This window comes from Nomascus leucogenys, chromosome 17, assembly GCF_006542625.1.
Source record: "Nomascus leucogenys isolate Asia chromosome 17, Asia_NLE_v1, whole genome shotgun sequence".
NCBI classification, from domain to species: Eukaryota; Metazoa; Chordata; class Mammalia; order Primates; family Hylobatidae; genus Nomascus; species Nomascus leucogenys.
The window spans coordinates 1,736,166-1,758,612 of record NC_044397.1 but is presented as its reverse complement, the minus strand read 5'-3'; the positions used below and the strand labels follow the sequence as shown (position 1 = coordinate 1,758,612).

The following is a 22,447-nucleotide window of genomic DNA, read 5'->3' as shown; positions in this document are numbered from 1 at the left end:
GTAAAATTGTATTTGCAGATGACATGATCACGGATGTAGAAAATCCTAAGGAATCGAGAGCTAACAAGTTAAATTTAGCAAGGCTGCAGTATTAAAAAAGTGATATAAAATGATATATTTCTAAGTGGTAGCAAAAAAAAAATCTAAAAATAAAACTTTTAAATTCCACTCACAATATCATCACAAACTAAAATATTTAGGAATAAATTTAACAAGCTATGCATTGAAAATATAAAATGTGGCTGAGAAATTAAACACCTAAATAGACATATCATATTGATGAGTTACAATATTAAGATAGCAATTTTGTGAATCTTTTTGTAAACATGGTTAAAATTTTAAAGTGTGAACAAACTCTTCATAAAAGTAGATATATGAGTGACCAAAGAACATACAAAAAATATGTTCAACATCATTGGTCATTAGGGAAATACAAATTAATATACCATAATGAGAGACTACTACACAGCCACTAGAATACCTAAAGTTAAAAAGACTGACAATATTAAATGTTGGCGAGAACAGGAAGAAACTGGAACCCTAATGCATTGCTAATGGGAATATAAAATGATGTAAGCTTGGAAAAGATCTTGGAAGTTTCTTAAAACGTTAAAGACACACTTACCATTTAACCTGGCAATTCCATGCCTATATGTATATACCCAAGAGAAATTAAAACACATGTCCACACAAGACTTCTGCACAAATGCAGCTCTATTCATAATGGCCCCAAACTGGCAACAACCCAAGTGTATGTCAACTGGCAAATGGATAAACACATGTGGTATATCCATACAATGAAATAATACTCAGCATTAAAGAGGAATGAACTACTGATATATAATATGGATGAATTCCAAAAACAACATACTATGTAGGTATGAATCCATTGATATTAAAATTGTAGAAAAGGTGAAACTATAGCAACAGAAAGCAGACTTTAAGTGGTTGGCTGGGGCTGGGGTGGGACAGAATATGAATCAACTGAAAAGGGGCATGAGGGAACTTTTTGGGATGATGGAATTATTGTACAACTGAATTTGGTGATGGCTGTACAACTTACACAAATCTACTAAAACTCATTCAACTTCTGAAAAAAGATTTTAAAAAGAAATAAAAAATGTAATAAAAACTAAAAAATCAGGGTCTGAAACAAAATTAAAGAAATAAAAAAGTAATAAAACTCATTCAACTGTAAAATGGGCGAATTTTATGGTATGTAAATTATTTCTCAAAAAGCTGTTTAAAAAACTTTACTAAACAAAGAATTAACTAAAACTACTACTGGAACTAAAATAGAAGACACTAATAATTCACTTCCTTTTATAATAATTTTTCTCCCCATAAAAAAAGGTATTCTAAGCAGGATAACCTATCCAAATAACTTTTGGTAACACTATTATTGTGCTGTTACTGCCATTAATACTAGACTATAGAAGTAGCTGCAAGTCTGCTAAAAAGATGGAAACTTATGCCATGGGATAAGGGTCTTCTGCCATACCTGTCAGTAAGGGATGGGTGGGGATGTGACACAGGCTGCAGCGGATGTGCCCTGCACTTTCGGTCTTGTAAGAAGAGCTCAGTCTTTGATACTCCTTTGCTTAGGGAGGGGGAGCTCTTCATGTTTCTGACATCTCTCTACAGCCCTGTCAAAGAACATATGGTAGGCTGGGTCTCTGGGACAGTCCTGCACTAATGGGCTAAATACATGGAGTTCGTGTTCAGTAAAAGGTTTCATTTGTTTTGCTCTAACATCTCAAGTTGCAATTTACAGACGAGCAGCAGAAGGACTAATCTATTTGGTTTTAGACTGGAACACTTACACCACAAAGATTAAATGGGGAATACAGATAGCATACTTATCTTTAGGTAAAAAGTACAGTGAGAGTGAAAGGAGGAGTATAGCAAAGGAAGAAAATTTTCTCAGAATTTGCTTCAAGATTTCTAATTACCCTTAGCTCTCACATATATAATAACTCCCATCAAAAGGTTGTGGAACTTTTCCTTTTGGGGGGATAGATGGGACACCTCCTTCTCTTGAGTCACAGGTAACATACAGCCCAACTGTTGCTGTCTTAGGAGTATTGGAGAAGCTTTAGTCTTTCATCATCCAGACTCAGCATATAAACAGGAGTTCCTAAAGGCTGGGGTCTTTTGCTTAACCATGCTCTTGAGAGGTGACAGCATGCTGGCAGCCCTCGCAGCCCTCGCTCACTCTTGGCGCCTCCTTGGCCTCAGCGTCCGCTCTGGCCACGCTCAGGGAGCCCTTCAGCCTGCCGCTGCACTGTGGGGGCCCCTCTCTGGGCTGGTTGAGGCCAGAGCCGGCTCCCTCAGCTTTCTGGGAGGTGTGGAGGGAGAGGCGCGGGCGGGAACCTGGGCTGCAGGCGGTGCTTGCGGGCCAGCTAGAGTTCCACATGGGCATGGGCTTGGCGGCCCCGCACTCGGAGCAGCCCCGGGAAGTGAGGGGCTTAGCACCCAGCCCAGTAGCTGCGGAGGGTGCACCAGGTCCCCCAGCAGTGCTGGCCCACCAGCACTGTGCTCGATTTTCACCAGGCCTTAGCTGCCTCCCCGGGGGGCAGGGCTCGGGACCTGCAGCCCGCCATGCCTGATCCTCCCCCTACCCGGACCCCTGCCTTGGGCTCCTGTGCGGCCCGAGCCTCCCCTACGAGAGCCGCCTCCTGCTCCACAGTGCCTGGTCCCATCGACCCCCCAAGGGCTGAGGAGTGCAGGCGCAGGGCGGGGGACTGGCAGGTGGCTCCACCTGCGGCCCAGTGCAGTACCCATTGGGTGAAGCCAGCTGGGCTCCTGAGTCTAGTGGGGACTTGGAGAAACTTTATGTCTAGCTAAGGGATTGCAAATACACCAATCAGCACTCTGTATCTAGTTCAAGGTTTGTAAATACACCAATCAGCACTCTGTATCTAGCTAATCTAGTGGGGCTGTGGAGAACTTTTGTGTCTAGCTCAGGGATTGTAAACGCACCAATCAGCACCCTGTCAAAACAAACCAATCAGCTCTCTGTAAGATGGACCAATCAGCAGGATGTGGGTGGGGCCAGATAAGAGAATAAAAGCAGGCCGCAGCCAGCAGTGGCAACCCACTCGGGTCCCCTTCCACACTGTGGAAGCTTTGTTCTTTCGCTCTTTGCAATAAATCTTGCTGCTGCTCACTCTTTGGGTCTGCACTGCCTTTATAACCTGTAACACTCACCACGAAGGTCTGCAGCTTCACTCCTGAAGCCAGCGAGACCACGAACCCACAGGGAGGAATGAACAACTCTGGATGGGAGGAACGAACAACTCCAGACACACCGCCTTAAGAGCTGTAACACTCACCGTGAAGGTCTGCAGCTTCACTCCTGAAGCCAGCGAGACCACGAACCCACCAGAAGGAAGAAACTCCGAACATCAGAGGGAACAAACTCCAGACACATCACCTTTAAGAACTGTAACACTCACCGAGAGTGTCCGCGGCTTCATTCTTGAAGTCAGTGAGACCAAGAACCCACCAATTCCGGACACATTTTGGTGACCCAGATGGACACACTCTCTCCCTATAACTCATGGTACAGCATGGACTCTCCACACAATGGCAATAATGATAACATTTCACCAGTCAAATCAGTTTTGGTCATAATAAAAGATTTCAGGTGTTTCTCTGCATAACAGGGTTTTCTGGTGGATCTAGGCTAGAACACTGTGAACAGAATAAGGCTTTTTATAAGAACATACTGCCTCACTTTCCTTTAGAGACATAGGACAGAATGCCAAATGTTCCTGACAGGTTCACACTTGGATGAGAATTAAAATTAAGACACAGACACGTGGGCTGATTTCTGATGCTGGTGAAATGGATCAGCCTGGTAATGTATGTCCCCAACATGTGTCCTAATCACTGCAGCTCCTTGCCCCACTCTAGACCTTATGGATATCACTGTTTGTTCACTGTGCAGCCCCCTGCAGTGGCAGCAACAGTTGTGACACATGCATATTCCTTTTCACTCAATCAGTTCACATTCTCTCTAGATCATTCCCTTGAAAAGATTCAACAACCTCCATGGCTTTCCAACATGTTTAATGTTTCTAAAAGTCAGATTAGATCCTGTTGACTGTATTCAAAACTACTGATGGCTTCTCACTATAAACTAACATCCAAACTCCTCAGCCTGGAATCTGGAATCCTTTTCCTCCCTTTCTAACAGTCTGTTCCTCATTTGACTCCAAGACTTCATCCAGCTGAAAAGAGTTCATCTCCTAAATACCAGCTTTGCCCAAGCATCCCCTCATTTCCCATATCTGAGTCCCAACCTTCCTTTAAAGCCCCAATTGTAAAAGCCTGTCCAGAATCTTGAGTTGGAATTAATCTCTCCCTCTCCATATCACTATAACATAGGCTTATACCTTATACTTATACCTTGATAAATGTTTATGGTAGGCTGTTCCAGTTATTTTATGTATGTCTGCCTTCCTCTTGGGCCCAGCAAATACCTACTTGAGTGCCTATTAAAATCACTTTGGGGGTCCTTGGAGAAGTGGCTGATTCCAGGACTGGGGAAATTTAGGGACACATGCTGTTATGCCAAAGAATAAGGGAATGCTCCCAAATCCTCCCCCTACCACTGAAGAAAGATGGGAAGTATGCCACAAGAGCACAGGAGCCAGCAGAAAATAACTTCCACTGGCTAAATCCAGGACAATTTGGGCACCAAAATAATTAAGTCCAGTTGGTTGTCCATATCCATGGGTTCCACACTCAACAACCACGGATCAAAAATGTAGTTAGGCCTATGATGGTTGTGTCTGCACTGACACAGATTTTTTCTTTTTGTCATTATTCCCTAAACAACATAGCATGTAACAATTTACATAGCATTTACATTGTATTAGGTATTCTAGGTAATCTAGAGATGACAAAGTATATGAGGGGATGTACGTAGGTTATGTGCAATGCTACACCATTTTATATCAGGGACTTAGGCATCCTTGAATTTGGTATCCATGGGAGGCTCTGGAGCTGATTCCCCGCAGATACCAGGGGACAACTGTACCATAACAAATCATAAACCATTAAAAAAGATAAGAGCCCATGAGTCCATGCCAGTAACAGATAAATATATGGGGGAGAGGAGGTGGCTTCACTTATAGAAGAATGCTGAGTGCCAAATAGTAAATGCTGAAGGAGTGCTAGAGTTAGTAAATCATCATTTTGCAACCCTCCTAGCAGAGATTGGCTTAGGCAAGAATCATCAATGGATGATGAATCTAGGGAAAATTTTTCACGAGGAGCAGAGCATTTACTTGGTCTTAAGGCGTTTTCCTACAGATTGGTTTATAGGTGCAAGGGGAAAAATAGTAACTACATAGTGGAGAAACCAGGGAATGCCCTGACTAAGTGGGTATATCAAAATTAACATCAACAATGAGGGGTGATGGACATCTGTGCCTCCCATAAAACCCGGAGAAGGATGCATGATTATGTATGTAGCAGTCTGGGTAAGAATTCGTAGCCTCAATCTAATTATGAAGAAATATCAGAATAAGGAGTGTTCTATTAAAACCCCAAATAAAGAGTGTTCTACTAAAAAATAGGTGAGGGGAGGGATAGAGGGTTGTATTCTTTAAAAATGTCAATATCATAAAAAAACAGAAAGGCTGTGAAAACATTCCATGGGAACTTGTTCTACCAAATCAGAACCTCCGGGTGTGGGTCCCAACAATCTGTTTTTAACATGCCCTCCAGGCAAACTGTGATGCTCGCTCAAGTTTTCGTTCTTGTTTTTTGTTGTTTGTTTTTTAGTTTTTAAGAGACATGGTCTTTCTCTGTCGCCCATGCTGCAGTGCAGTGGTGTGACTAAGACTCACTGCAGCCTCGAACTCCTGGGCTGAAAGCCATCCTCCTACTTTGGCCTCCCAAGTAGCTGGGACCACAGGGTTGCACCATCTTGCCTGGCAATAATTTTTCATAGAGACAGGGTCTTACTATGTTGCCCATCTCTACAAAAAATAGAGACGGGCAACAAGCTGGTCTTGAACTCCTGGCCTCAAGGGATTCTCCCACCTTGGCCTCCTAAAGTGTTGGGATTACAGGCGTAAGCCACCACACCAGGCCCCCACTCAAGCTTGAAACCACAGATCTAGACTGTAAGCTCTTAGATTCTGTATTTCTAGCTCCTGTATTCCCCACAAAACCTAAGAAAATGCTTTCTGCATATTCAGATTTCAATAAATGCTTGATGAATTTGGTTTAACAGTGAATGATAAGGTAGCAATGACCACTGAGGCACTTGGAGATGATCAACTACTCCAGAGGCCCCAGCTAACACATCACTTCAGGTTTCTAAAGTGAACAGAAAACTTATTTTGAAAACAATAAAGGATGTCAGATTACTCAGGAGGTTAATAAAAGCACCACTGTTCCCAAAGGGAGCATATCCACTTAGTTTGTTAATGCACCATCAACTGAAAATATGTTAAAACTCACACTCTTCAACTGGTATTTAAAAATTAGTTCTGCAGTTCTAGCTAGCATTGCACAGTGATTAAGAAGCTAAGAAGGCCGGGCGTGGTGGCTCATGCCTGTAATCATAACACTTTGGGAGTCTGAGGCAGGTGGACTGCCTGAGCTCAGGAGTTCAAGACCAGCCTGGGCAACATGATGGATCCCCATCTGTACTAAAATACAAAAACTTAGCCAGGCGTGGCGGCGTGCACCTGTAGTCCCAGCTACTCGGGAGGCTGAGGCAGGAGAATTGCTTGAACCTGGGAGGCAGAGGTTGCAGTGAGCTGAGATTGTGCCACTGCACTCCAGCCTGGGCGACTCCGTCTCCACAAAAAAAAAAAAAAAAAAAGCCAAGCTACGTGTATCACGCAAGATCTGCTCAGAGAACACGGCATTCTTGTGGCTGTGACATGGCCCAGATTTGATGAAGATGGCCAGATTGCAGAAGAACATCCTCTAGGTGTCAATTCAGGAGACAAGACTCCTGCAGTGAGAATGAGCTGATCAATTTGCCTACTGAGTAGAAAATGAAACAAATAGATCCATTTTCAGGCAACTGTTTTCTATCTTGAGAAGTTAAACTATTGAAGATGCTCTAAGATGCAGGATATCATCCCAGCCTCGCAACCACATGCCTTTTCTAATTGGCACCCTGAAAGATTTCACAGGAAAAGGGTGTTACTTTGGTATTGTTGATTTAAAGGTTGTCTAGTCACAGTGAGGCAGAGGAGAATTCCTCTTCAAAATTCCTCCTTATTGAAAGCCCATGGAGTGCCTTGGCAATTAACAATTCCTATCACCTCTAGCTGTTCCCTATGTAAGAAGGCTCAGAACTCGCCTTACAAATTGCTCTTTTGAAGATCAAAGGGAAGCTGAATGTGTCTGTGTGTGCTCTCGATGAGACTGTAATTTAATGGAATTTTTAGAGAAGGCCTCACTGGCAGTGTTTGGATGACAGCCCTGGGGCGGAGGATTCAGGGGAGCTTGGCCACTCTTCCCTTTGGAGCATCTTCCCTGCCTTTAATTGGCACCTCATTAGAAATTAATGAAAATGACATCCTCTGTTCTTCCTGCTCTAGGCATCGAATGCTACAAAAAGGCACATCGCAATTCATAACACATTCAATTTATATAGCAATGGCTCTTAAGCATTATTTATGAGATGTGAATTTCTTGTCAGCAGTTAATAACCTGTACAGAATGGAAGGCAAATGGAAGAAAAGATTGCAAATATATATTTAAAAAAAGATTTTCTGCAGTGAAGAAGTGTTCTGTTTGAGCTCAAACTACCTTCCTGAGTCTTCACTTTCAGTAGTAAATTACCGTGTTATCCCCCCTCTAAAACCTTTCAAGGGCAGTTAAACATCTCTCCAACATCCATGCATCCTCAAGGAAGTAACAGTACAACTCACCCTTTCCTAGAGAGATCCAAGCAGGCAGGAGGAACACAAGAGCTTTTTGTCAAAAACAGTCCCAAACTTTTTTATGGCATGTTCCCATTGTTGTCCTTCATCTTTGGAAGGGTGACAGTTGACTCAGTCATTTTTCTGGGCACATAAGTGTAATGCTCTCAGTGGGTCAAATTGAATGCCCAGCTGTCTCTAGGAAAGTTACATCCTGTTGAGACTGCAGAAAGCTCAGGGCTTTCTTCTCCAACAGAAAAAGTCAAATCTCCCTATAAGCAGACTTTCGGAATTGGGCACAGGCCAAGAGACTACATGTTAGAACATTTAAAAAGGATGCATACTGAAGCAAACCCAATACGCATTTAGCAATCCAGCCTTCTGCCCACAAAGGTTAAGAGCATGGCAGAGTAATCTATATTTACCAGAGATTAGACAAGTTGGCTTTACTTGAGTGAATGTGAAGTCATCTAACATGTAATACTGTTTTTTTTTTTCCTCAGGTGGATGCTATGACCTTAGGAAATTAGGTAGTTTGCATCAAAGCTGAAGGGTAAACTGGGAGACCTGGTTACAACATCTTTAGATCTCAGTGCTAAACTGTGAAATCTCCTGTTTGCCTGACAAGAAGAAGCATTAGCCACTGCCGGGGACAAGACAGCATACTTGATAGACCAATTGCTTGATCTGCTATGGCAAATCCTGTGTTAATACCCAGGATTCAGTTACTTTCAAGGAATAAACAAGAACAGAAGGTTCAGGAAAGTCCCACAATTCTAACTGAGGAACAACCAAAAGCCTACGTTACAAAAGCAACAGCTAAAATGACCAGGTAGGCTCACAACACTGGTAACAGACTGAACTGCTCAAATTCCCCCGAGAGTTCACATGAAGACCAAAGCAAGAATTTGCAGATCACAAAAGATGAGACAGCCTCTTCAGAGTGGAGCGAAGCTGGTTAGCCAGCAGAGCCCAGAGCTTCCTCAGCCATCCACAGTGTCCCTGTCCTACGTCACCAAGAATTTAAAATTGCCTGGCAGGGTTGATCGAAATAGCCTAAGAATAAGGTTTTGAACTTACCTGGGCCATATTGCATGCACGAACACACGGACATCTGAAAACTGCTGTCAACCTCTGTTCCCACCACCTATCCTAACCCTCTTTACAGTTTCCCAAAAATGCTTAGCACTATAACCAAAATGCCCTAAAAACCCTATCTGGTAACATTTAGACTCCCCATGCTGGTTCCGGTTTCTGCAGTTGAATATGCACTTCTAATCGTGCGGAGTACCACATACACCAGAATGTGTAACAAACAGGTATCTGGTCAAAACAGGAATAGGAGTTCTGACTTAGTTTCTATGAAAAGCTAATATCCTCTCTCTTCCTTCCCATTTCCAATAGGGCAGATAATTGAGGAACTGTAGCAGCAAAGGCTGCCGCTTCAGAAGATAGTAAACTTCCAGTGACTATTACTTTATAACTGCTGAGTGAACTATTTAGTCCTGACTGTCAGCAATAGTACTTGTAGGATATCTTCGGCTGCCCCAGAAGTGAAAGGGGGCTTCTAAAGCTGACTTCTCAGAAAGAAAGAAATAGGATTCTCAGAGGCTACAGACAGGTCTCAAAGTCAGCCTGATGACAGCTGAACTGGTCCTCAAACAATTTTATAATATTAGGTTTTAAAACCAGGAAATAAAAACAAGTACAGAAAACTGTAAATCAGTCTAAAATAATGCTGCTACACAATTTCTTTCCTATGTGTCATGATACATGTGGTTAAGAAGAGAGAAAGGGTTGACTTAAGTTTCGTTCCACTGTGGGTAGGCATCCCTGTGCAGCAATTCTAAAAGGTATTACACTACAGAATACAGAAGGAAAGGTGACTGTAAAGCTATTTCAGACTAGGTATATGGTGGCTCATGCCTGTAATCCCAGCATGTTGTGAGGCTGAGGCAGGAAAAAAAAAAAAAAAAAAAAAAAAAAAAAGGCTATTTCAAGGTATTAATTGACTAGATGAACTAAGGTTCAAAGGAAATTTTCTAATCAAAGCTTAATTTAACAGGGATATGGAGAAAAAATCTTCCATTTATCATAAATAGTAAGAAGCTCATTCAAAATTAACTTAATATCTGAATTTTACGGTACGTACTCCAGAATTTTGCTTGTTTGGTAAACTTCTGAAGTCGTGAGAAGAAACCAGAGTAGTAAGTGGTGGGGGGAAGTTGAAAGCACTAAGCAGTGAGATGTAGCTCTAAGGAGATATGCATTAAGAACAGGGGGATGTTTTTGTCTTTTTTGCATGTGTGAGAGTAAAGGGTGTTTAGAGGCAAACATCCTATGCTCCGATTTCTCAAGCCCCAAACCTGTATCGCATGCACTACTGTAGCAAACTTACAGTACTCAGAAGAACGAAAGACTTCAGCCACTTAATTTCCAAAGCTGGGCCAAGGTGTTAAGGATATAGTCTCCATCACGCCACTGGGGGAGATGCTTACCGCAGCGACAGGATCCCAATTCCTGCTGCACCAGCTCCAGTTTGGTTTGGCACTGGAAGCACCGACGTCGACTCTTCTGTTTCGATCGACTGGTTTCCTCGGACCGTTCCGTATTCTCCAGTAGTCGTGGCCGTTTTACTGGTGAAGCCTCATTCTCAGACTGTGAATCTGAGCAAAACAACATATTTTGGGATCAGGATTAGTGCTTGGCCTGGCAAGCACAGTTGATTAATGTATTTCCAGGCATTCTCCTGACCAGGCTACTGCCCTTGTCCAGGAATCAGACCCGTGAGAGCCAGTTCTGACTGCTTGGTTTATACTACACAAACCATGACAAGCATGTTCCTTTAGTGCTGACTTCTAACAAGCTGGGCCTGAGCTGGAGAGGAGGGTGCGGGTGGCTCAACAAAAACCAGTTCTATGTTGTTCTTTTTAAAAAGAGCTGAGATTCTTTGAGGAGACCATTCCAGCTAGAAATGAGGTCCTGTCTTTGTATTCCCTTGCTGGGACCTAGATGCTTACTGCCTGTATTGGTTAGGTATCTTTTCTTGGGCATTTGCTTGTCCTCAAGTAGACCGTAATTCTTTAGAGATGGGACTATGTCTAATGTATCTCTGTATCACTATGCTTTCATAATTCCACCCCCAAAGCCAGCGTTTGATGAGTGATCTGTAACCTTTTATAGTAAAATTACTCACGTTTCTACTCTTAAAGACACAAAACTCAGGTTCTAATACTGACAATTAGTTCAGTTTGATTCATAATGAAGGGGCACCTCTGCTGGTACACATGCAAGCTGCCCTATGACCTCCACCATGGGGTGGTGCAGCAGCAGCAGCACCAGGCACCCCACCTTGAGGTGGAGCCAAAATGGCAGGTGGAGGGGGGTGTACTCTGTAAGAACTGTGTCTTGCACAACCTCAAAAAAGTAATTAAGATGCAACAAAGCTCTTATCACAAGCAAGACTGTAAACGACTCTTGCCTTCAAAAAAACTGGGCAGCCCTCTTCAAGGAGAACTACAAACCACTGCTCAATGAAATAAAAGAGGATACAAACAAATGGAAGAACATTCCATGCTCATGGGTTGGAAGAATCAATATCGTGAAAATGGCCATACTGCCCAAGGTAATTTATAGATTCAATGCCATCCCCATCAAGCTACCAATGACTTTCTTCACAGAATTGGAAAAAACTACTTTAAAGTTCATATGGAACCAAAAAAGAGCCCGCATCGCCAAGTCAATCCTAAGCCAAAAGAACAAAGCTGGAGGCATCACGCTACCTGACTTTAAACTATACTACAAGGCTACAGTAACCAAAACAGCATGGTACTGGTACCACAACAGAGACATAGATCAATGGAACAGAACAGAGCCCTCAGAAATGATGCCGCATAGCTACAACTATCTGATCTTTGACAAACCTGACAAAAACAAGAAATGGGGAAAGGATTCCCTATTTAATAAATGGTGCTGGGAAAACTGGCTAGCCATATGTAGAAAGCTGCAACTGGATCCCTTCCTTACACCTTATACAAAAACTAATTCAAGATGGATTAAAGACTTATATGTTAGACCTAAAACCATTAAAATCCTACAAGAAAACCTAGGCAATACCATTCAGGACATAGGCGTGGGCAAGGACTTCATGTCTAAAACACCAAAAGCAATGGCAACAAAAGCCAAAATCGACAAATGGGATCTCATTAAACTAAAGAGCTTCTGCACAGCAAAAGAAACTATCATCAGAATTAACAGGCAACCTACAGAATGGGAGAAAATTTTTGCAACCTACTCATCTGACAAAGGGCTAATATCCAGAATCTATAATGAACTCAAACAAATTTACAAGAAAAAAACAAACAACCCCATCAAAAAGTGGGCAGAGGACATGAACAGACACTTCTCAAAAGAAGACATTTATGCAGCCAGAAAACACATGAAGAAATGCTCATCATCACTGGCCATCAGAGAAATGCAAATCAAAACCACAGTGAGATACCATCTCACACCAGTTAGAATGGCCATCATTCAAAAATCAGGAAACAACAGGTGCTGGAGAGGATGTGGAGAAATAGGAACACTTTTACACTGTTGGTGGGACTGTAAACTAGTTCAACCATTGTGGAAGTCAGTGTGGCGATTCCTCAGGGATCTCGAACTAGAAATACCATTTGACCCAGCCATCCCATTACTGGGTATATACCCAAAGGACTATAAATCATGCTGCTATAAAGACACATGCACACGTATGTTTATTGCGGCACTATTCACAATAGCAAAGAGTTGGAACCAACCCAAATGTCCAACAACGATAGACTGGATTAAGAAAATGTGGCACATATACACCATGGAATACTATGCAGCCATAAAAAATGATGAGTTCGTGTCCGTTGGAGGGACATGGATGAAACTGGAAAACATCATTCTCAGTAAACTATCGCAAGGACAAAAAACCAAACACCGCATGTTCTCTCTCATAGGTGGGAATTGAACAATGAGAACTCATGGACACAGGAAGGGGAACATCACACTCCGGGGACTGTTGTGGGGTGGGGGGAGGGGGGAGGGACAGCATTAGGAGATACACCTAATGCTAAATGACGAGTTAATGGGTGCAGGAAATCAACATGGCACATGGATACATATGTAACAAACCTGCACATTGTGCACATGTACCCTAAAACCCTAAAGTATAATAAAAAAAAAAAAAAAAAAAACTGGGCAGCTCTTTGGGGCTCTGTATTCCTAAAACAGCTGCTTGCATACCCACGACGTACCTCTTACCAAGTTCCAAAGTTGTTTGTGCTAAATTACCTCTAGAAGGGAGTCTCCTAAACAGTCTTCCTCAAAATAATCCAGATGCCACACCTTCTCACCCCTCTGTCACCCCCACCTTGGTCTAAGCCATTATCAACTCATCAAGCCTACTACAAGAGCCTCTTCACTGGTCTCTCTGCTCATCCCCTTGTCTCTACAGTCTATTCTCCAAATAGCAGACAAGTGACTCTGTTAAAAATCAAGTTAGAATCATGTTACTTCCCTGCTCAAAACCCTCTAATAGCTCCCCTTGTCAGAGTGAAAGTCCAGATACTTAGACTCTCAAATACCCTGCATGTCTTGCCCCACCCTCAGCTCCTGCTGCTTTCCTTCCTTTGCTTATCTACACTAGCCTCCTTATTGTCTCCTACCTGTGGGACTTTGTACCTTCTGTTCCCTGTCTGAAACACTCTTCACCCAGATCTACATGGGATCTTATCTCTTTTATCACCCAGGCCCCCGATGGCGATGATGATAGTTTGCTCACAGTCCCCCAGCCCTGCTGCACTGTACTGGCATATGGAGGCCATGCATCACTCTCTTTTATATCTTTGCTCCAACGTCACATTTTCTTTTAAATTTTATTTTGCAAAGTCACATTTTCATTGAAGGCTTCTTCCCTGATCATCACTTCTAGATCACTGAATCCCTATTCTTAGCACTTCCTCTCCTCTGTTTCCCTTTTATTCCTCCACAGCACTTATCTTTAACATTATGCCCTAAAAGAAAGCAAACTACAAGAGGGCAGGAAATTTCACCTGCTTTGTTCACTGATGTTCCCTCCATGCCTATAGCTCAATAAATATTTCTTGAATGAATGAATCTGTCTCCTAGGCAGTCCTAACGTTCTACTTAAAGCAGCTCTAGTGAGAAGCCACAGCCTGTATGATGTATTTTAGTGAAGGCTGTCTGTATGCCCTTTCCTAGCCTCCCTGTGTGTGAGGAAGATGCTGCACTTCACCCAAGACTGTCCAGTGGACCCCGATGGCGATGCTGGGTTTGCTCATAGTCCCCCAGCCCTGCTGTGCTGTACTGGCATATGGAGGCCCTGCACCATTCTTAGCAACTACAGACTTCATTTTTCATTTCATTTAATTCTTCCAGTCCTACATGACATTTTGCCCCAATACAAACCAACTAAATAAGGCCTCTGATGAAAACAATTGAAGGCAAGTTCAGCCTATTTCCCAGCTCTGCTGAGCAATACCATCTAGGCCCAGTCAGTGTGGTGACTAAGGTGGCCACAGATAGGGCAGGCGCTCTCCCTTCTTCTACAAGAGCAACAAGCAACAATTTAAATATAAATCATTACAAAGCAGTCAGCTGAAAGAAACTCACCTTGTATGAGCCACACTGCTTGGGGGGGGTCCTTTTACACAAACCAGCAGTGGCTCTATTTGTATTAATAACCCTATTTAGACTTTTTTTTTGGTAACAAGAAAATTCTAGAGTAAAAACTGTAACAAAAAATGTTTTTTTTCTGAAACAAAGTCCTAAATTCAAAGCATCCTTATAGGAAGTTACTCCCACTGGGAGGCAGGTGTCAGCACAAGATGGGGAGGCAGCTGAGGCCTTTTCATTATTACTATGATTAAAATCTGGAGGGCCTTGGCACAATGCCAGCACACCTCTAATCTAACACAGAACTGCTCAGACCCTGAGCCCCTTTCTTTCACACCTGTGTCTGAAAATGCAGCGTTCACATTTAGAGCTCTTTCTACATGAATCTATCCCAAACTGTCAAACATGCTGTCCATCTGCAAAGCACCCACCTCCATTTCTAAAACAAATCTTTGCTGCAAGGAGAAGACAATTTAATTTCACTGTGTCAATGAAGCCGGGGGAAAAAATAAAGAAAAGACAAAAAGAATTTCAGTGTGGCAATGTTACCTATAAGGTAACTATGTCCAAATAAGTAAGGGAGTTAGATATGTGAAGAAAATTTTTTTTTAATGTATGAGTCCTATGGCTGAGAAATAGAATTCATATTTACATCATCACAATCATCAGTCATCACCAAACAACCCACTTTGATGGGACCCCCCCCAACCCCTGCCCTGCAAAGTTAGGAGGCCTGTGCAGTCTTGACCTCTTTTTCTCTTAATTCCCCACCTTATCTGACCAATGGGCATTCAATAGCAACACTAAGGAATGTCTACATGATCCCATGCTGAGATTTTCCTTGATCTATTCCATATTAATATAAAGACCACTGAGTTATTTGTTCTGGTAGGCAGTAGGCATGGAATATTCTTGAACAATGAATCCTAAAGGAGGTTTCTGATGCTGCCACAGCTTCTGGTATGATATACTGGTCATCCTAAAAGAACACCATTAAGCCCTAGTCAGTGCTCTGACATTTAATGTCCCAGCATCCATACAAGTCTATGACCAAAGGCATCCATGTATAGAAAGTCTGGGCCCCAGGAAGCAATCCTAGATGATTCTAAAGCAAGGCAGAAGAAATGTCTAACAGAATGTGTTATGTTTTAGAATGAAAGAACTATTCCAGATAGCAAGAGATCCACACCTTTGAAGCTCTGGAATATGCCCACTTACTCTTCCCTAGATGAAGATCTGTTAGATGCTCTCTAATGCTCCCTGCCACCAAGGGTGAGGGTAAATAAGCTTCCAAAACTGCTCACTATCCTCCACAAGCTATTGCCCAAGAAGGTGACTGTGTATGTGTAATTTCTTGGAGAAGCAAACCATTCTCCGGCATTTTCTCACAAGTCAACTTAGTGTTTTAATGAGAAGCTAACGAAATAAATAGTAATCTATAGAACCATCCTCACTTGCATAAGAAATTTACATTTCCTCTGCTAATTAGTTAATGAAACCTTTGTGCCATGGGGTGAGTTGCTTAAATAAGAGAAACAGATGTCCAGGGCAGGGGTTCTAATGACATAATAATGAATTAAATAATTCAACTATTCATTTATAAGTTTTATGTCAATTAGAAAAAGACTATCAGGAAAAAAAAAACCCAAACATGGTTGACATTAAAGCAACCATCTACTACCCATATTTGAATAAATTAACCTGTAATGATTTACTTTTGCTCACAAATATCATTCCCTGTTACCCTGAAGCACTGCCAATTTCCTGAAAACACCTAACAGTCTACTTGCATACTCTGAACTTGGGCAGTAACAGTTAAATGTGGAGAGAGAGGTGACAAGAAATAACTCTTACATGCAGCTTTAACTGTCAGAAGCAGCGAGTCCTTGCAAGGAGCATGCTCATTAGCAGCAGGAGGAACTCCCGTGCCAAGCTGAAAACCATTCCCACCCCAGGAGTTAACAGTGACTTCTAATTAAGGTCCTTCATAAAGGGCCAACAAAGCAGATTCTTTTTTTCCAGTATGCTTTTACTTGAGAACACAATCTAGTGTGGATATACCCACACAGAGCTGCTACTCCCCCATTCCAGGTTCACAATTCTTGGTACTCACCAGACCCCTGCTCTCTCTGCCAATGTTTAATAGAATGAGAAAGATACCACATCAGATGTAGTCAAAGGAAAGTCTGATCAAGAATCATAATGTGATTAAATAAGGAAGGAAAATCTTAAGAAGAAGGATTTTGCCTATTTAGCTTTCTTGGTTTGAAAGTAACTGCTGCTTAATTTTCGACAGAGAGACAAGTACTGCACAGTCCATCTCTCGGTATCCAAGGGAGATTGGTTCCAGGACCCCCCAAGGATACCAAATTCCACAGATGCTCAAGTCCCTTATATAAAATGGCAAAGTATTTGCATATAACCTACATACATCCTCCCGTATACAGCTGACCCTTGAACAACATGGGGTTTGGGGTGCTGACCCCCGTTACAGTTGAAAATTTTCATATAACTTCTGACTCCCTCAAAACTTAGCTAATAATATCCTCTTGCTGACCAGAAGTCTCACTGATAACACACAGACAATTAACACATATTTTGCATGTTTTATGTATTACATACTGTATTTTTACAATAAAGTAAGCTACAGGAAAAAAAAATAAAAAAAACCATACGGAAGAGAAAACACAATTTCTCTTCCTTAAGTGAAGGTGGATCATCAAAGTCTTCATCGTTGTCTTCACGCTGACTAGCTGAGGAGACGAAGGAGGAGTGGGGGGCTGGTCTTGCAGTTTCTGGGATGGCAGAGGCAGAAGGAAATCTGTGCATAGTGGACCTGCACAGTTGAAACCCATGTTGTTCAAGGGTCAACTGTACTTTAATCTTCTCTAGATTACTTATAATCCCTAATACAATATAAATACTATGTAAATAGTTGTTATACTGTATTATTTAGGGAATAATGACAAAAAAATCTACATGTTCAGTACGACACAATCATCCATTTTTTCCCAAATATCTTCAGTCTATGGTTGGTTGAATCCATAGATGAGGAACCCATGGATATGGCGGGCTGGCTGTACAGTAATTTTAAAGACATGGAATCTTCTGAAGAGAGGAATTCTTCTAATTGTACTTTCCTAGCCAATCTCAGAAAGTAGTGGTAAGACTTTCAATTTAAGAACACAGTTTAACTGGAAAGCTTAACTGGAGACAACAAACAGAGCTACTTCTTTTAAAATTCTGTTTTGTCTCTAGCAGAAATTCACATTTGTTCCTTACTGTCATTCTTGTCTTTATTACTCATGTTCTCGCCTGAAGATTTCCAAATAAATTGTGTCAGGCCTGTCAAAGCTGAATCTCAATCTCTTAATCTCCTGTCACCCTGTAGCTGGCAGCCTGCACACACCCCATGCGCTAACCATGGCTGTGGCTTCCTGACATCTCAGGCAGACAGGCTTTTAGGCCTCTGTACAAGCCAACACTCACAATACAGAATAGGAGAGTGGGAGAAGCAATGTGGCAACAAAGAGAAGAAAGCCTTCTGCTATTCCCTTCACCCACACCTTCCCTTACTTCTATGAAAGATGAATCTGTTTAATCTCAGGCTCTATGACAGCTTTTGAGGTACTCAATCACTTTTTTTAGAACCTATCACAGTCTCTTGACAGATTGACATTTATGTTCCCAACAGCCTGTGCAAACATCAGTAAGGGCAATAATTAACGAACCCTCATACATCACTGCTGTTTCTCCTTCGACCATTTAAAAAGAGCTTTAAGCTGGTAAAACCTTTGTCCAAGAAAAATACCACACTCTCACTGGAAAAACTGACAAAAGAGGCTTGAAAAAAACCTGCTTTACAAGTACTTTCTCTCTGTGTTTCTCCTCATGCTTTGCTTTCAGGGTATATGCTGGGATTAGATTCATCTTCTCCTGACATTTTACTCTGTGTGCCATGAAAGACTCTAAGAGAGAAAACACCTTGCTACCCATTAAAAAAAAATTCCCACCTCATTTGACTGGAATTTTCCCTTCCTTTCTTAATGTTCCCAATGACCCTAAAATAATTTTGGAATAACATATCTGTTGAAAAGCCATTGTGTGGACAGAGAATGAGGTTCAAGAGGCCGCTTATTAAAATTTTGTGGAGAATGCCATCATCTGCATTTGACATGGAGACAAATCTAGCTTGAAATACTCCTAGGATGCCATGTCCTAGATCATAAACATTTAAAAAGTCAGTTGTTCACCAACTGCCAGGCAGTATAATTCCTAAGTATTAGTCTCCCTCTCCTCCTGGGAAGACAAGATTGGGAGATCTGGAATGGCTGATCAGGAAGGCTGACCATCTTGGGAGTGCACCTGAGCTTTGAGGTCTTTGTCCTTAGTATGCTCAAAAAACGTACAGCATCAGAAATCTTCTTGGGGCCAACTCTTATCATCTACCGATCAGATTTTGGTCCTCCGGATAGCAACGCAGAAGCTGCCTCTGTGGAGACATTTTTGACTAGAAGACAGCTTAAAGAGCAGCAGAACACACAGAAGCCAGGAGTCATAATAAAATTATCATATGCCCTTCAGGAGATGAGTACCCAAAACCCCAAAGGTATGTTTTAAAGACTGAGATTAGGTTTTTCACTTCCTCACAGCCCATCTTCCCTTCCCCTTCTGGTGCACAGGAACTTGCAAGCTGATTTTGGCGGTACACCATGATACCAGAAACAAGTGACTATGAATTCATCAAAAGATCAAGCAGGAGAAGCTAACAGGCCATGGGGGAACAGCTCTCTATCAAATAGAACAATCTTAAATGAAAGTCATAGCAGGCTGGCCGCAGTGACTCACGCCTGTAATCCCAGCACTTTGGGAGGCCGAGGCGGGCAGATCACGAAGTCAAGAGATTGAGACCATCCTGGCCAACCAACATGGTGAAACCCCGTCTCTACTAAAAATACAAAAATCAGCTGGTAGTGGCGCACACCTGTAGTTCCGGCTACTCAGGAGGTTGAGGCAAGAGAATCGCTTGAACCCAGGAGGCGGAGGTTGCAGTGAGCCAAGATCACGCCACTGCACTCCAGCCTCGGCGACAGAGCAAGACTCCGTCTCAAAAAAAAAAAAAAAAAAAAGTCATGGCAGCAAGTCCAACAGTTTTAGAGGGCAAGGTTTTCCCTCTAACTCTTCTTTCTAATCTGTATGCCTTCCATTTTTTTTTCTTGCCTGTGCTGACTAGTCCTTCTGGTATGATGCTGAATACAAGTGTTGAGAGAGGACAACCTTGGTTTGTTGCCAGCCATAGGAAAAATGCATTTAGTCTTTACCCAACTTTTTATTTTAAAAATTTCAATAAAATTAAAAAATTTCAAACATATAGAAAAGGTTAATGAATAATACACTAAGCACCTGTGTACACTCCACTCCGATTCAACAATTAATGTTTTATCACATTCCTTTAACTCGACTAATAATGGTTAATACTACATGTCAACTTGATTGGACTAAGGGATGCCTAGATGGTTGATAAAGTATTCTTTCTGGATGTGCCTGGGTGTGTCTGCTAGAGGAAACTGACGTTTAAGTTGGTGGAATGGGAGAGGAAGATCCACCCTCAATGTGGGTAGGCACCATCCAATCAGATGCCAGGATGGCCAGAACACAGCCAGAAGAAGGTGGGATAGGTCTGTTTGCTGGTCTTCTGGTCCTCTTTCTTCTTTGTGCGCCAGATGCTTGCTTCTGCTCCTCCTGCCCTTGGACATCAGACTCCAGGTTCTTCAGCCTTTAGACTCCGGAGGTGCACCAGTGGCTTCCCAGGGACTCAAGCTCGGCTGCAGACTAAAGGGTGTACTGTCAGCTTCCCTTGTTTTGGGGCTTTTGGACTGGGACCGAGCCACTATCGGCTTCTCTCTTCCCCAGCTTATGGAAGGCTTATCATGGAACTTCGCCTTGGAATCATGGGAGCCAATTCTCCCTAATAAACTCCTTTTTATAAATATATATATCCTATTGGTTCTGTCCCTCTGAAGAATCCTAATACAATCGCCCCTCCATATTTATACTTTTTTTCTCCCAGAACCATCTGAAAATAAGCTACATACATCAAAATACTTCATTCTGGAATATACAGATATCTAATAATAAGGGCATTTCCTTCCATGACTAAAATATCATACCTAAGAATATTAAGAATGCCCCAATGTCACACAATATTTAATATTCAGGCTATACTGAAATTACCCTCATTGTTCTTAAAGGCATGTCCAATCAAGTTTCATGTGTTACATTTGGCTCTTATGTCTAAATCTCTTTTAATTTAGAACAGTATGTCCCTCAAACTATTTGTTCATTCATTCAAATAACATAAGCTTTTTTTTTAAACAGTCCTTAGTTTTCCTGTGGAATGTACCACCACCTGGATTTATTCTTTCTTTCATCAATCAATCAAGCAATCAATGGTATCCTGTAACTTTTAAGGAGGTGGTTATTTATTCATTCAGGCTAGAGTGCAGTAGCACAATCATGGCTCACTGTAGCCTTAACCTCCTGGGCTCAAGTGATCTTCCTGCCTCAGCCTCTCGAGTAGCTGGGACTATAGGCGTGAGCTACCACGCCTGGCTAATTTGTTGTATTTTTAGTAGAGACAGAGTTTTGCCATGTTGCCCACGTGCTCTCAAACTCCTGGCCTGAGGTAATCCGCCCACCTCGGCCTCCCAAAGTGCTGGGATTACAGGTATGAGCCACTGTGCTGGGCAGGAAGGGAATATTTAATTGTATACTTTCTCTGTTACACATTCAGAACCAGAAATGTAAAACTTCCAGCAGGCACCTGACAAGCCCACACGGCATCGCTGGAGGACTGGCACAAGTAAAGAAGGTGAAGGGCAGGTAGTGTGTAATCAACCCAGTTTCTACTGCACCTTGCAGTTGGGGAGAAGAATGCTGTTCCTTCAGGTGCCTCCACTTCACCTCTTCCACATACTGGACATCAGAATATGGCTCATGTGTGCCTTGGCAAGGAGGAGATGCTTACACAAACATTAAGAGGTAAGCTTGCTACTAGTGCTTTCAATCATGATTTGTTTTAGTCTGATGGCATTCTCTGCGACTGAAATTGAACCCAGCAGGCCACACAAGTCACTCTTCCAATTATCTCCTTTCCAATGGTCTCCTCGTCTTTTTCTGATTGCCCTTTACCTCCTGACTGACACCACACTGCTGTTAGTAGTTGCTGTAAGACATCTCTTCATAGCTGCATTACTCAATTCTCTAAAATTCTTATTTTAAACCTAAGGAAAAAATTCGCCAGACTAAAAAACATAAAGAAAAGCCCAGGAATGTTCATTTGTAAAAATAACCACAATTTCATTTAGTGCAATAATATTCCCAGTTTATTTGATCTGTTTAATTTATATAGGCTTCTAGATTAATGTCTACTCTGTCCAGGGCCATGACAACAGTCAATATCTCATTCATTATTTCATAAGTGCCTACTCTGCAACAGACATTGGGCTTTGAACAAATGAAAACTAAGTACAGTAGTGAGCTGTCCCCTCAAGGAGGCCACAATCCAGAAAGAAAGATATACATATATATATACACACACACACACACACACACACACACAAATACAACTAGGGCCATAGTAAGTGGTATGAGGGGAGTGTTATGAACACACAAAGTAAAAGTGATAAACTCTGGGGGATGGGGTGCTTAAGAAGTAAATGAGAGAAAAGTCAGACAAGGTATCTCCTGGATTTAATTACTGTATTTCAGGCATGTAGACAGATGATTTTTAGCTCATACCTGTCATCCCCACATTCTTTTCTCATAGGCCTGCCTTTAAGAATGTCATCTGTAGGCTGCGAGTGGTGGCTCACACCTGTAATCCC

At 42.1% G+C, this 22,447-nt stretch overlaps 1 protein-coding gene across 1 annotated transcript in view; it reads right to left on the bottom strand.

The window, feature by feature from the left end:
* ZFAND3 (zinc finger AN1-type containing 3) overlaps positions 1-22,447 on the bottom strand; it is a 340,175-nt gene that overhangs the window by 27,333 nt on the left and 290,395 nt on the right. Inside the window, exon 5 of the mRNA XM_003276916.4 lies at positions 10,400-10,567. Coding sequence (XP_003276964.1) covers positions 10,400-10,567 — 168 coding nt within the window. The remainder of the gene's footprint in view (positions 1-10,399; positions 10,568-22,447) is intronic.